Here is a 13,289-nt window from a genome sequence, read left to right as displayed (position 1 = left end):
AGTGGGGAGACAGTATATAATGCTGTTCGAGCAGCAGAGGCTGGTTGCTGTTCCCACAAGCGGCAGGAGTCCCTAGCATCGCAGATTCCTCCCCCCTATACTTTGACTTGCACTGAGTCATTTCCATTGGGCTCGCTCTGGGGAGCAGGTAAATACTCCTGCTTCTGCAGCTGCGTTTGCATTTCTCCCTACGCAGCGGATGCAGCAGCAGCTGTAGCTCCAGAGCAAGGGCTCTCACCGCTGTGATGTGGCAGCGGCAGGTCGGATCACGTTGCTAGCCCTGTGCGTGTACCCGTTCGAGACAGGATTAAGGAGGAGGGTTTTTAGATGCCAGTGGTAGTAAACGTGGGGTATGCGCACACATCTAGGGTTCATTATCAGACTAAGAGAAAATGTGTGTGTTGGGAGAAGGGAGGGGAGGAGGACAGGGGAGGCACGTACCACCAGACACACAGAGCAATGGACGTTCACAGGGGAGTGATTAATATTACATTTCACTCCAGTGTAACTCTCTCCCAATGTCACCCTCTCTGCCTCTCCTGACAACTTCTTTGCAACAGCGATGCAGTCTGTGACAGTCATAAAACCACTAGAGCACGCTCCTGATTTGCACCTACAGATATCAACTCGCAGTAATCGGTAGCCTCAAATAGGGCGCTCCTGGTTCTTTCTAATGGGCAATATTAAGAGTTACAGGCCGTTTATGATCACCTGCACGAGACAGATTAAACAAAAACCCACGAGATTATCAATGGCTCATTGAAATAAACAGGCAAAATAATCTCTCGTCACCAAACTTTAAACTCTCTAAATGGGACTCTCAGTGTAGCTCAGGAATAAAAGGACATTTTTGAATGCACCATTTTAATCACTTTAGACAGCTGATTTGAAAATAGCATCTTGGCAAACAAAGGTCTCTCCCACTACGGATTTTTCCTCCCAACGCGTTTTGCTTTTTGCACAGGACCACCACGTTGCCTCCGCTTTTAAATCCAGCATCCTTTATGCTATATGTGAAATCTCTAAACCCCCGTTCTCCCGTGCATAAACTGGCTAGACTGAAGAGCAACCAATCCCCAGACACTAAATGCACCATGATCAGGAGTGCTGCGTTTATTTCCTAACAGGAGGAAACCTCAGCTGACTGCATTGCCATTTGGAAGATGAATAGCTGGACAAAGTTGTTTTTCTTTTCCGGTCGCCTGGAGCAGCTGTCCCCGCCTCCTCTCCCTCCCACCCAAACCCCTAGTCTGGAGCTTGTATGGTACGTTCCGCACGTGAGCTGGGTGCTGGTCTGGCTGGCGACGCGCGTGCCCTGTGGCCAAACACTGATCAGTGAGTGCAAACTATCCGCACAGTGTGTGACTGTGAGTGTATGAGTGGGAGAGAGACAGCGAGGGGAGGGGAGACAAACTGCTTCACACTTTCCCCGGTGCACAAGAGAGACAGAGGCTGCATGTGCGCAGTTTTGCTCAAAGATCTCCAAAGACTCTCAGCATCCCACAGATTCAATCAAAAGCAACAACAAAAAAATCAGCTGTTGTCAAACATGGATGAAGGAATCCCTCGTTTGCAAGATAGGCAGTTGCTAGAACATGTGGATTTTATAGGGTAAGGAGCCAGTGCAATATATCTCTGTCTCTTATCACTAGTGTTTCGTTTCTTCTTAAGAAACTGATATAAAGCATTGAAAAAATAGATGCTTCTTAAATGGTGTCTGATTCTTGCCTCCTTTTTTGCAGTCGGGGACTATCTTTGGAGCTGTGCAATATTATATGCGTATCTTATGTTTTTTCTCTTTCTGTATGTATATATTCCCACTTATGAAAGTGATAAGTAGCTCATTGACATACTACCATTGGATCTCTTTCATTTTTGCAGACTGGACTATCCATCCTTATATTTGTGCAAACCCAAAAGAGGCATGAAAAGAGACGAGAGTAAGGTAAGAATAAGTTTCTGAAGCTCTTCATGACCTGCCTAAATACTTAATTGGGGTTCGATGATTTTTATAGCATAGCTTTACCCATAACCGCATCCGAGTTTCTTCCCTTTGAACTTTCCCTGAATTATAAGTGTGCCTACTGGATAACAAGCATACAAGGGAAAGCTATACACGCCTTGCAATTTGCACTACATGTGGAAAATTTTTTTTGTTTTGTTTTGATTGTCATATTAAGTGAATGTAACACTTGGCTTTTCCTGATTTTACTAATTAGGAAACATACAAACTACCACATAGATTGATAGAAAAGAAGAGGCGAGACAGGATTAATGAATGCATTGCTCAGCTAAAAGATTTATTACCAGAGCATCTGAAATTGACGGTAAGGTGTATATATATATATATAATTTCATTGTGGGAAGAATTATACAATATGTTCTTTGTGATTATCTTAAATTTTAAGGACAGTAACCTTAGAACTGAAAAAGTATGACTTGTGTTGGATGGTAAAGGTTTTCTACAGAGGTGTATATATATGTGATTCAGTTTAAAGCAGCGATCATTTCTAACATGCTTATGTAAAACCAGAAGCTTGAAATATAATACTCCTTTCAAAGGGAGGTTCCTGAAGTTAGGGACACAGAATATAATGGACAATTGTGTTTGTGTTAGTAACCAAGTGTCCCTTTCCCCCCTATTTTTCAGACACTGGGGCATCTGGAGAAAGCTGTAGTTTTGGAATTAACTTTGAAACACTTGAAAGCTTTAACAGCCTTAACGGAGCAACAGCATCAGAATATAATTGCTTTACAGAATGGTAAGTCAGTTTCAGAAGAGCCAGAACATAAACATACTCAGGAGACACAGGTTGTTAAATTGGAGATCTCATAATACTATAATTCATAGGGGCAGTCCTTTGAAGTTTTTTTCATGTGCTTTGAAAGGAATATAATAAAATGCTTAGGGTATTATCCGGCCAAAATGCTGACCTCCCATGAGATGTCACCAGCCACACTGCCATGTTAACTCCCAGCAAATATAGGCATTTGTGCCCCATTAGGAGAAGTAGCCTGGATTGAAAGACTTCCCTAAGAAATCATCGAAGTTACCTTTGTTTTGACTTAAAAGAACAAGCCCAATAGCAGGGACTCCCATGCCGGTGATAGCAGCTGTTTTTATGTTGACTTTTCTTTGCATCCCTCCTCCCATATTCTCCATCACAGGGGAGCGGTCTGTGAAGTCCCCCATTCAGTGCGACCTGGATGCTTTCCATTCGGGATTTCAAACGTGCGCCAAAGAAGTCTTGCAATACCTCTCCAGGTTTGAAAGCTGGACTCCCAGAGAGCAGAGATGTGCCCAGCTCGTAAACCATCTGCACGCGGTTTCCACTCAGTTCTTACCCAGCCCCCAGCTGTTGACTCCACAGGTCCCTGTGAGCAAAGGATCCTCCTCCTCCTGTGCACAAGATCGCACCGGGCAAAAGCTGGAGGCTCAGACTAACTGCGTCCCTGTCATCCAGCGGACTCACCCGCCCGTGGAGCTCGGCGGGGAGAACGACACAGACACGGATAGCGGCTATGGGGGGGAGAGCGAGGGCCGGCCGGATCGCGAGAAAGGCCAAGCGGCTGGGCTGCCCGGCGTGACTATCAAACAGGAGCCAGCCGGGGACGAGGCCCCAGCGCCCAAGAGGCTGAAGCTGGATTGCAGCAGCGCCACGCTCCCTGCTGCAGCCGCCGCCACGCTGAGCCCGGATCACCAGGCAGCTGCTGCCCTGCTGAGACCCGACGCCGCCCTGCTCAGCTCCCTCATGGCCTTCGGCGGGGGCGGGGCTGCTTTTGGCCCGCAAGCCGCCGCCGCCCCCCTTTGCCTGCCCTTCTACTTCATCTCCCCCTCCGCGGCCGCGGCCTACATGCAGCCCTTGCTGGACAAGAGCAACCTGGAGAAATATCTGTACCCGGCCGCCGCCCCGATCCCTTTGCTCTACTCCGGAATCCCGGCCCAGACCGCCGCCGCCTTCCCCTGCCTGTCTTCGGTGCTGACGCCGGCTGATAAGGCGAACGCAGCTGCCGCCGCCGCTGCCTCGGCCCTTCTGCCTCTTGACGTGGTCTCTGCTGGGCACCACCTGCCCCATCTCTTCGCTGCTGCCTGCGAGACTGGGCCCAGCCTGGACAGTGACCTTCCCTCCCCGGAAGATCTTTTGCAGCCCGGAAAGGAAAGCCCCTGAACGGTGCTACAGGACATAGGATTCAGCCCACCCATGTTCCCTAGTAGGGAGGAAGAAGGAGCCCATCCTAATAAATAATAACAGCGACAATCAGAAACAACCCACCCACCCACTTTGTGGTTTTAAAGGAGAAAGTGTAATAGAGTTGCACGATGTTTCTGTTGTGGTTTAATTTCTTTGGTGTTCTCTCCTGCTGCGTTTTTGCCTCTCCCCCCCCCCCGTTTTTCTAGTGTAAAAGATCATTTGCATTTCTGTGTTTCGCAGAGAATCCCAAATTGTCTCCACATTTACCAAAAGGGAGCAGATAGAGACAGGCTTCAAATCAAACATTTTGTAAGCCAGAGGGTCAGTGACATCTGAAAGTGGGTAGGCAAAAAAAGTTGCCCTGGGAGTCACAGACTATGGTTATGGCCTCTCTGGATATGTGTATTAATAATAATAATATATAGAAGCAAATGAAGATCATACAGTATCTGACTCAACCTAGGGTTGGGGTGCTTAACTCTAGAGGCCTCTGCCACTGCTTGAGAATCTTTAAGGATTACATTTGCTACTCAGTATTTTTTTAATGTTTGGCTTTATAAATGCATAAATACATTAAAGAAAAGAAAGAAAAAATAGTAAGGATATGCTTTTCTCTAAAGTAAATGTTGCACCTTATTTTGAAATGGTATCTCTATGTTCCACTTAGTAATTTGCACTTGTTTTAGAGACTTGGATTGGTTCATTATCAGAATAGGGGAGAGAAAGAGAAGGTGAGTTTTAAGTACATACGTTCGCACTTTATTGATAAATGGACCATGAATGAATTGATCTTGAGCCCAGTCCTTCAGTGCTTTGAGTACCCAGAGTTGCTACTGGCTTCAGTCAGAGTTTTGGATGCAGGAGGATTAGAGGGTCAGACCTATGCTATGATTTCTTCTTAGCTAAGGTATAGAGGTATAGCAAGTGCATTTGTTTCCACCTGTCCTTATTTAATTTCAGTATTTTCCTGAGTTTTTATAACATTGCTTTATAAAACAAACATTTCTGCACTGAACTCAAAACAAAACAAAAAAAAACTGACAACCTTGAACTAATTTTATCCCAAATTAAAAACTGGAGGAAATTATTAAACATCTCAGTTTTTAATTGGAAATGCTTAGAAGATATGGGATAAGGTCCCATGCAGTCTCCAGATATCACAATTTCCCTTTCTGGAGACTGTACAGATAATCACACAGATAAAGCTTTATTAATAAGGCTTAAAACAAGACCTTGCCTAGATATTTTTAGTTTGTTGCCAAGGTAGCACTGTGAGAAATCTCACTTGAATGTTATGTAAGAGGTGAGACACAACTGTCTGACTGAGTGAATAAGTATCCTGGGTCTGTTAGTCAGTTTGATTGCATTTGCTGCTGCTGTTGCTACTGTTTGCCTCAAACGCTGTGTTTAAACAACGTTACAAAAAAATCTTACTAGCCTGCAGAATGGCTGTATGTAAATAGTTGTTAATACATCCAATTAATGATGTCTGACATGCTATTTTTGTAGGGAGAAAATGTGTTAATGATATTTTGAGTTAAATATTTTTGGGGAGGATTTGCTGAAAAAAGTTGCACTTTTGTTACAATGCTTATGCTTGGTACAAGCTTATGCTGTCTTAAATTATTTAAAAAATAAATACTGTCTGCAAGAAAACAGCTGTTTTAGAACAGTTTAGTATGTGATATATTAGAAATCAATCTTTATATTCAGTATTTTCCAGCACTCCACAAATTCTATTATCTAAATATTTACACACTATTTTGTGATTTAAAAAAAGTCTTACTAAGGAATAAAAGCTTTAATACACAACATGGGGTTGTCTAGTAATTAAAAATTCCTACATTAATACAGCATAATGGATGCATAGCAAACCTTAAAAATGTCTAGTGTGAATGCAGATAGAAATTTATGTTGTAAACAAATGCAAAACCATTTTTAAAATATGCAAAGACTTTTCTTTGAGTTTAATGAATTGTATTTTATAGTGTGTACATTACACAAAGCACTGCATAAAGCATGCATGCACACACATTTCTAATTATATTTTAAATTGTTCTATACTTTTTTGCAGTATATTCATTCTACATTTTAAAATGATAAAATGTAGCATAATTCACATAGATACTGTACATATTTAGTAATTGTCCATAATTATCACACTTTAATGCCATCAACCTGTCATAAAAAATCTGATAATTAGTTTAATAAATGTTGGGGAAAATCATCTCTATCTGAAACTGGAAATATTGTAAAAAAGTCCAGCTTTATAGGGATACAATCAAGTAATTTACAGTATGGGAAAATATTCTTTTAAAGACCTTAACTGTTTTAATATAGATGAGATTTGGGGCTTTTTCCTTTTAGAATTTCATCATCCTGTTCCTGAGAAATTTTTTTTTTTTTTAAAAGTAGGGAGAGTTTATATAAGATATAAATATAAAAACAATGTTTTGTGCTCCCTCTACTGGTTCTTCAGTACCAATTAACAATCAAACTGTTTTCATAGCTGCACTAACATTGGATCTAGCTGGAGTACAAATATAGTAGCAAATTTTCAAAAAAAAAAAAAAAAAGCCATGTTAATTTCAATCTCCCTTAGAAATACGGAAACAAAATAAAGAATTCAAGTAACAACATTATTTTAAACAACTCGGATGGTATTATGAGCAAGTAAGTCTACATGGTTTTACAGTAAAGCTAAGCTAAACTAATTCACTATAGATAGCTAGATGATTCAATGAATTGATATAAAACTATGTATACATTTTCATTACTTGTAATATCTTCTGAGATTTTATTGTAAAATATTAATAATGGACCAGCTCCTGCAACCATGTTTAAGTAATCCTGTTGAAAACAGTTATTCATAGGTTTGATCCAGATCCCACCAAAGTCTATGGAAAGATTGCCATTGACTTCAGTGGCCTTTGGCCTTTTGATCAGGTTCTGTGCCTGGGATTTCAGTAGAGTCAGAGGAGTGAAATTCAATTAGGCTTTCAGTATACACAAAAATGCTCAACCTGTCCCAATGGGTGAACGAAATTTGACAGGGCTTGTGACAGGGAACACTCCTAGCAGCAAGGGAAGAGACTCCTGCCAGTGGGAGTCTCTGGTACTCTGGCCAGCTGGGGGAGAGGGTGCTAATTTGCTAGTATACCTCAGCTTCTGGGACTTAACTTAGAAAGGGGCCCATATGGAGCCCCTTTCAGCAACCTCATGCTAACTACCCTGAACTAGGAAGGGAATCTGGCCTGACAGATATTGTGGATCTAGCCAATTGCCTGTTTGGGGGTCAGGAAGGATCTTTTTCTCCCATGGATTAATTAGCAGTGGACCAGGGAACTTTTCATCTTCCTCACAGCACCTTCAAGCCACAGTGGATTAAGTAGGAATGTTCTTAGTACCTAACTGAAATACTGGGGTTGAGTTCTTAATTCATTGCAACTTGTGGTCAGTTTCCGGTGCTCTTAAGAGGATAAAATGAATAGTTCCCAGAGGTAAAAGACCTGGGATTTTAGTGATGGGCCTTGGGATCATGGGATAGAGTGAGACCTTGTGGCCTTTGCAGTCTGAGGTCAGACCTTGTGGCCTTCGCAGAGCAAGGTCCCCATCCTTCTGCACCCTCGGTCCCCCTCATTGGGCAGAATGTGTTAGGACTCAGAGAGCTGAGTCCTGGGAGTTAGGCTGACAAGAGTCTACCCCTGGTAGGAGCCCTGTAAAGCCACTTGCACTGGAACCAATCAAATGCCTGGTATAGGAGAGTGAGGGTGATGGGTGGGTAGCATTTCTCCACTATGTTAAAGTTTAATAAAAGTTGGAGCATGCCACTTAATTCCATGCATGTGTCTGTCCTCATTTCATTACTGTGTCCACATCAAGTTGTACTGCTTTAACTATAATGGTATATCTTCCCCACCACCACCACCACACTGTGGATGCAACTGTGCCAGGATAAATGTGCTTATACTGATGTAGCTAATTTCTATATAGGAAAGCTCATAAGCTATACTGGTCTAAGGCACCTTTTTACCAGTATAACTGTGTTTACACTACTGCTATAATTATATTGGGGGGGGGGGTGGGAAATCACATCCTTAACTGACACAGTACTACCAGCACAAAAATTGTGTCGATCAGGTCCATGGCTTCTTAGAAAATCCTACTCTCTATGAATAGGAGTTACAGATTAGTATTAGTATCACTTTAGGCTCCATTGGCTTGTAACCCTATCCCAACATCTTAAATTTTATGTTTTAATCAATTTCAATGTTCACAGGTGCAGTAAAAGGAATAATTATTTTATTAGTCATTGCATCAAATATGTTAAAGTTCATGCCCAGTTATATCTTCAAGATATCCTCTTTAAAGCTGTTGCAGAAACAAAATTTAGAGAGAAAATATGGATAGTTCAGTAATGTTAATGCTTTAACAAAAACATCAAAAAACTTCACAGTTAAAATGGATAATATATCCCTGTAGAGGACAAAAGACAAATGGTGGAAGGAAATCTAAGAGCTTTAATTATGAATTTTCTGGCTTTTATCAGTTCCATGCCTTAGCTTTATTTGAAGAAATTTTGTTTTCATGTTTTCTTCCAGTTAAAAAAAATTAGACATGAAACTGATATTTAAAAACAAAATTATATTTGTTCTTGTGGAAATGCATATTTAGACATTATTCAAGTTTGTGTTTCCCACCTGATTTTTTTATATTGGTATCATTTGTGGGCCCACTTCTGTATTTCCTGACTTTTAGAAAGCAGGACTGGGCTTGATATTTTTTATACATACCTTGCTTCATAAGGTATTTCTCATAGACCGTAATATATTGGCAAATGTATTTTCCTTACATAAACTCGAAAAACAGGTATTATTTATCCAGTATATCATGGTGGCATGAAAGGTTCCCCAAGCAAGGGGAAAAGACTCATAGGGAAGGGTTGTGGACCAAACAGGATGAATAAGTATCTCAGACAGGTTAAGAGAAAGCAGAAAGCCTACAAGGAATGGAAGAAGGGAAGGATCATCAAAGAAAGCCACCTCTTGGAAGTAAGGAGGTATAGGCAAAAAGTAAGAATTGCCAAAAGCCAAGCAGAGCTGGACTTCGCAAAGGAAATTAAAACCAATAGTAAAAGGCTTTTTAGCTATATAAATAAAAAGAAAACAAGGAAAGAAGGAATGGGACTCTTAAGCACTGAGGACAGGTGAAGATTAAAGATAATTAAATATGTCTTAGAGGCAATGGCAGGGTGGCTAAGGGGAACAACAATATGGCAGCAGAAATTACCGTACCTAAGGTGGAAGCCAAACTCAAATAGCTGAATGGGACCAAATCAGGGGGTCCAAATAATGTCCATCCAAGAATATTAAAGGAATTGGTATTTGAAATTGCAAGCCTAATAGCAAGGATTTTTAATGAATCCCGTAAACTCTGGGGTGATACCTTATGACTGAAGAATTGCAAAATATAGTACCTATATTCAAGAAAGGAAAAGTGATCAGGAAAACTACAAACCTATTAATTTGACCTCAATTATATGCAAAATCTTAGAACAAATCTTGAAAGACAAGAGTAATTAAAGACAGAGGAAAAAGTTAATTGAGATAAAATACAATGGTTTTACAAAAGGTAGCTTGTGCCATACCAACCTCATCTCTTTCTTTGAGAAGATAACTACTGTTCTAAAAATGGAAATGCAGTAGATCTAATTTGGTACTGTTCCACATGGGAAATATTTTTATTAAATTAGAAAAGATGGGATTAATACGAGAATTGAAAGGTATGTAAGAATCTGATTAAAGGGAAGATTACACTAGATCATACTGAAAGATAAACTCTCAGGCTGGAGGAGGTTATTAGTGGAGTTCCTCAAGGACGAATATTGAGGAGGATCTGAATATCATACAAGAAAATATGGATGACCTTGAAAACTGAATAATAGAAATGGGATGAAATGTAATAGTGCAAAGTCTCACACTTAGGGACTAACAACAAGAGTTTTTGCTATAAACTGAGGACTTATCTGTTGGAAGTGAAAGAGGAAGAGAAAAACCTGGGTGCATTGGTCGAACACAGAATGAGTATGAGCTGCCAATGTGATGTGGCTGTGAAAGCAAATATCTCCATTGGCCTGATATGGGACACTAAATGGGAGGGCTCTGAGTTACTACAGAGAATTCTTTCCCAAACGTCTGGCAGGTGGGTTCTGCTGATATGCTCAGGTCTAACTGATCACTATCTTTGGGGTTGGAAAGGAATTTTCCCCAATATCAGAGAGGCAGAGACCCTGGTGTTTTTTTCACCTTCTTCTGCAGCATGAGGCATGGGTCACTTGCTGGTTTGAACCAGAGTAAATGGTGGCTTCTCTGTAACGTGAAATCTTTAAATCCAAGATTTGAGGATTTCCATAATGCATCCAGAGGTTATGGCCCTGTTGCAGGAATGAATGGGTGAGGTTCTTGTAGCCTGTGATATGCAGACTAAATGATCATGATAGGTCCTTCTGGCCTTAAAGTGAGAGTCTATTATGTATAAAGTAAATACAGTATAGATGAAACCTAAGAAATGTAATACAGTAACTTCCACTGAAGGCAACGAGAGCAGTGTATGAAAGGACAACTGTAGGCTTATACTAGCTGTTACCCATGTTCACTAATGGTCTGACCTAAACTCCCTTTGTCAATGAGTCTTTCCATTGAATTTAATTTATATGTTTTTGTCCCTCTCCTTTTGTTTCATTTTCCCTCTTCTAAGTCGGTATGACTAATCCATTTTGCATTTGTTAAGCCAATCACAACTTTGGGGGGAGGGAGCTAATGATTTTTGATCACTTGGGATTGGCAACACTGCAGTCTCAGTAAAAAGCCAAGAAGTTCAGAAATGATTGCTTTTCCTTGCTCCTAGAGATGGCCATTCAGGTCAGGATAGACACACATTGGCTGGGCAGCATGGGGGAATTTGCACAGCCACATCACTCACTGTACCTGTTTTGAGGATACATGATTTCAGTTTCCAGAGTGTCACAGGGTTTTCTCACTGCTTGGTCATCTCCCCCTGGCTGCTCTGGGGACTGGTTCTTTCCAGGTCCAAACCCCGCTTCTGTCAGTCATTCACTGTCCCCACTGCCCCTCTTGCTCTCTCTCTCTCTGGGACTCTACACAGTCCTATTTTGTGACTTACTCTTCATGATTTGGCCTTCTGGCCAGGTCACTATAGCCCTCCCCTTCTAGGGTAGTAAAGCCACATTGGACAACTGTCCCAGGCATTCTTATGCTCCACTGCCCAGTCTCTCTCACTTGCCCAGTGGCTGGTAGGGGAACCTGGGCCTACCAAGTACTCTGGGTTCCCGTCCAGGTGACCTATGTCTAGCACCTATGGTCTGCATGCTCCCAGACGCTGTTTGCTATTTCCCTGGATTCCTTCTGGCTTCCCCCTCTTTGGGTTTACTAGCTCATACTCCCTCCTCCTAGAGAGTAACTGCTGGCAACTTAACTCGGTGGTCCAGACAAACCTCCCTTCTCCCAGAGATTGACTGTAAACTACTTCTGCTGGAGACTTTTTCCTACATCCCCTCTCAAACTTCTGCTCCACTCCCTTTTGGATAAAGTCTTCAGGACCTGGATCCCCATGGTTTCTACTTTACCATTGGGCATCTGTCTTCTCTAACATCCAGAGTGGCTGCAGACTCCCTTGCTGCAGCCCCCTTCTGCTGCCTACTTCCTGGCTTTATACTATCCCTGCTTGTTCCTTGTCATCAATCAGGAGCTACTCAGGCCACCTATCTGGTTAACTGACCCCTTCTCAGCCTTGTTAACTTCCTCTAGGCAAGTATGAGGTGACCACCCCATCGCACAGAGTCATCAATCTGTCATAAGCAGTAAGTTCACTGTGGCCCCTGTTGTCACTGCACTCTGGGCAACATGGAGCTGATGCCCTGCCCATGTGGAGCAATAGAAACCATTCTGTCACAATGAGCTCACAGGGTGCCCAGTGGTAGCATACCTGCTACCATCACGCTTTAGTGGGGTGTAGCCTGCTTCTCCTTGTGTGCTGGTCCCGCTCTGCTGGCCTGTGCTCAAGAGTGGGTGGTGTCAACGAGTAGGGGAGGAGCTATTCCTCCCTGAGAGCAAGGATTGCTTGATTTTATGCAGGCCAGCAAAAGATGATGAGGAGTCTTGTCCCCATCCCCCACTTCTATACGTCTTTGTAAGGGGCTGGCACTATGCGCAGCACGTATAAGAGGCCAGGGAGGCTAAGTTACCCCCAAAAAACATAGGTGTTGGAAATAGGAGTGCTGGGTGTGCTGCTGCTGCATCCCCTGGCTTGAAGTGGTTTCCATCATATACAGGGTTTACAGTTTGATTCAATAGCTTTCAGAACCCTCACTACATAAACTGTTCCAGCCCCCATACTCAAGAAGGCTGGCCATGTGACCAGAAGTGCAGTGGATGCAGCACGGGTCATAGGTGGCAGGTTATATACATTTGCGGTGCTCAGGCACCAGCAATATTCTGGGCCGGGTGCCCTGCTCCAGCAATATTTGGAGCCGGGTCTCTCCCCCAGCCCTGCCTGGATTGGGCCCCGGCCCCCGTGGGGCTCCCCCGTGCCACGTCCCTGCCTGGAGCAGGTCCCAGCCCCGGCCTTCCACCCCTTCCCCTGCGTGTCCCCCCTGCAGCTGCGTCCCTGCTTGACAGAAAGCAGCGACACGCCTGCCGGAGTAGAACGGCTCTTGGCAGAACTGCTGTCTGCTGCCCCAGGGACCTAGTGCCCACCATTCACTAATGGCAAGGCAGGCTGCCCTTACCCTGCCCTTCCATCCTAGCCCTGAGCCTCTCCAATGCCCCAAATGCCTCACCCCAGCAGGAGCCCTCATCCTCCCGTGCCCTAATCCTTTGCCCCAACCCTGAACCCCTTCCTGCATCATGAACCCCTCATCCTCAGCCCCACACCCCTCACCCCACACTCCAACCCTCTGCCCTGAGCCCCCTCCTGCACCATGAACCCCTCAGCACCAGCCAGCACCCTCATCCCCCGCACCCTAATCCTCTGCCCCAGCCCTAAGCCCCCTCCTGCACCATGAATCCCTCATCCTCA

At 43.3% G+C, this 13,289-nt stretch overlaps 1 protein-coding gene across 1 annotated transcript; it reads left to right on the top strand.

Annotated features, from left to right (window-relative positions):
- The first annotated feature begins 1,255 nt into the window (after positions 1-1,255).
- On the top strand, positions 1,256-6,749 carry BHLHE41 (basic helix-loop-helix family member e41). The gene is made up of 5 exons (XM_050968828.1): positions 1,256-1,611; positions 1,882-1,945; positions 2,220-2,327; positions 2,651-2,762; positions 3,169-6,749. The coding sequence occupies exons 1-5, from the start codon at positions 1,376-1,378 to the stop codon at positions 4,167-4,169; spliced, it is 1,521 nt and encodes a 506-aa protein (XP_050824785.1). The 5' UTR covers positions 1,256-1,375; the 3' UTR covers positions 4,170-6,749.
- The last annotated feature ends 6,540 nt before the right edge of the window (positions 6,750-13,289 follow it).

This window comes from Gopherus flavomarginatus, chromosome 1 (assembly GCF_025201925.1).
Source record: "Gopherus flavomarginatus isolate rGopFla2 chromosome 1, rGopFla2.mat.asm, whole genome shotgun sequence".
NCBI classification, from domain to species: Eukaryota; Metazoa; Chordata; order Testudines; family Testudinidae; genus Gopherus; species Gopherus flavomarginatus.
This window is presented reverse-complemented; position numbering and strand designations above follow the sequence as displayed.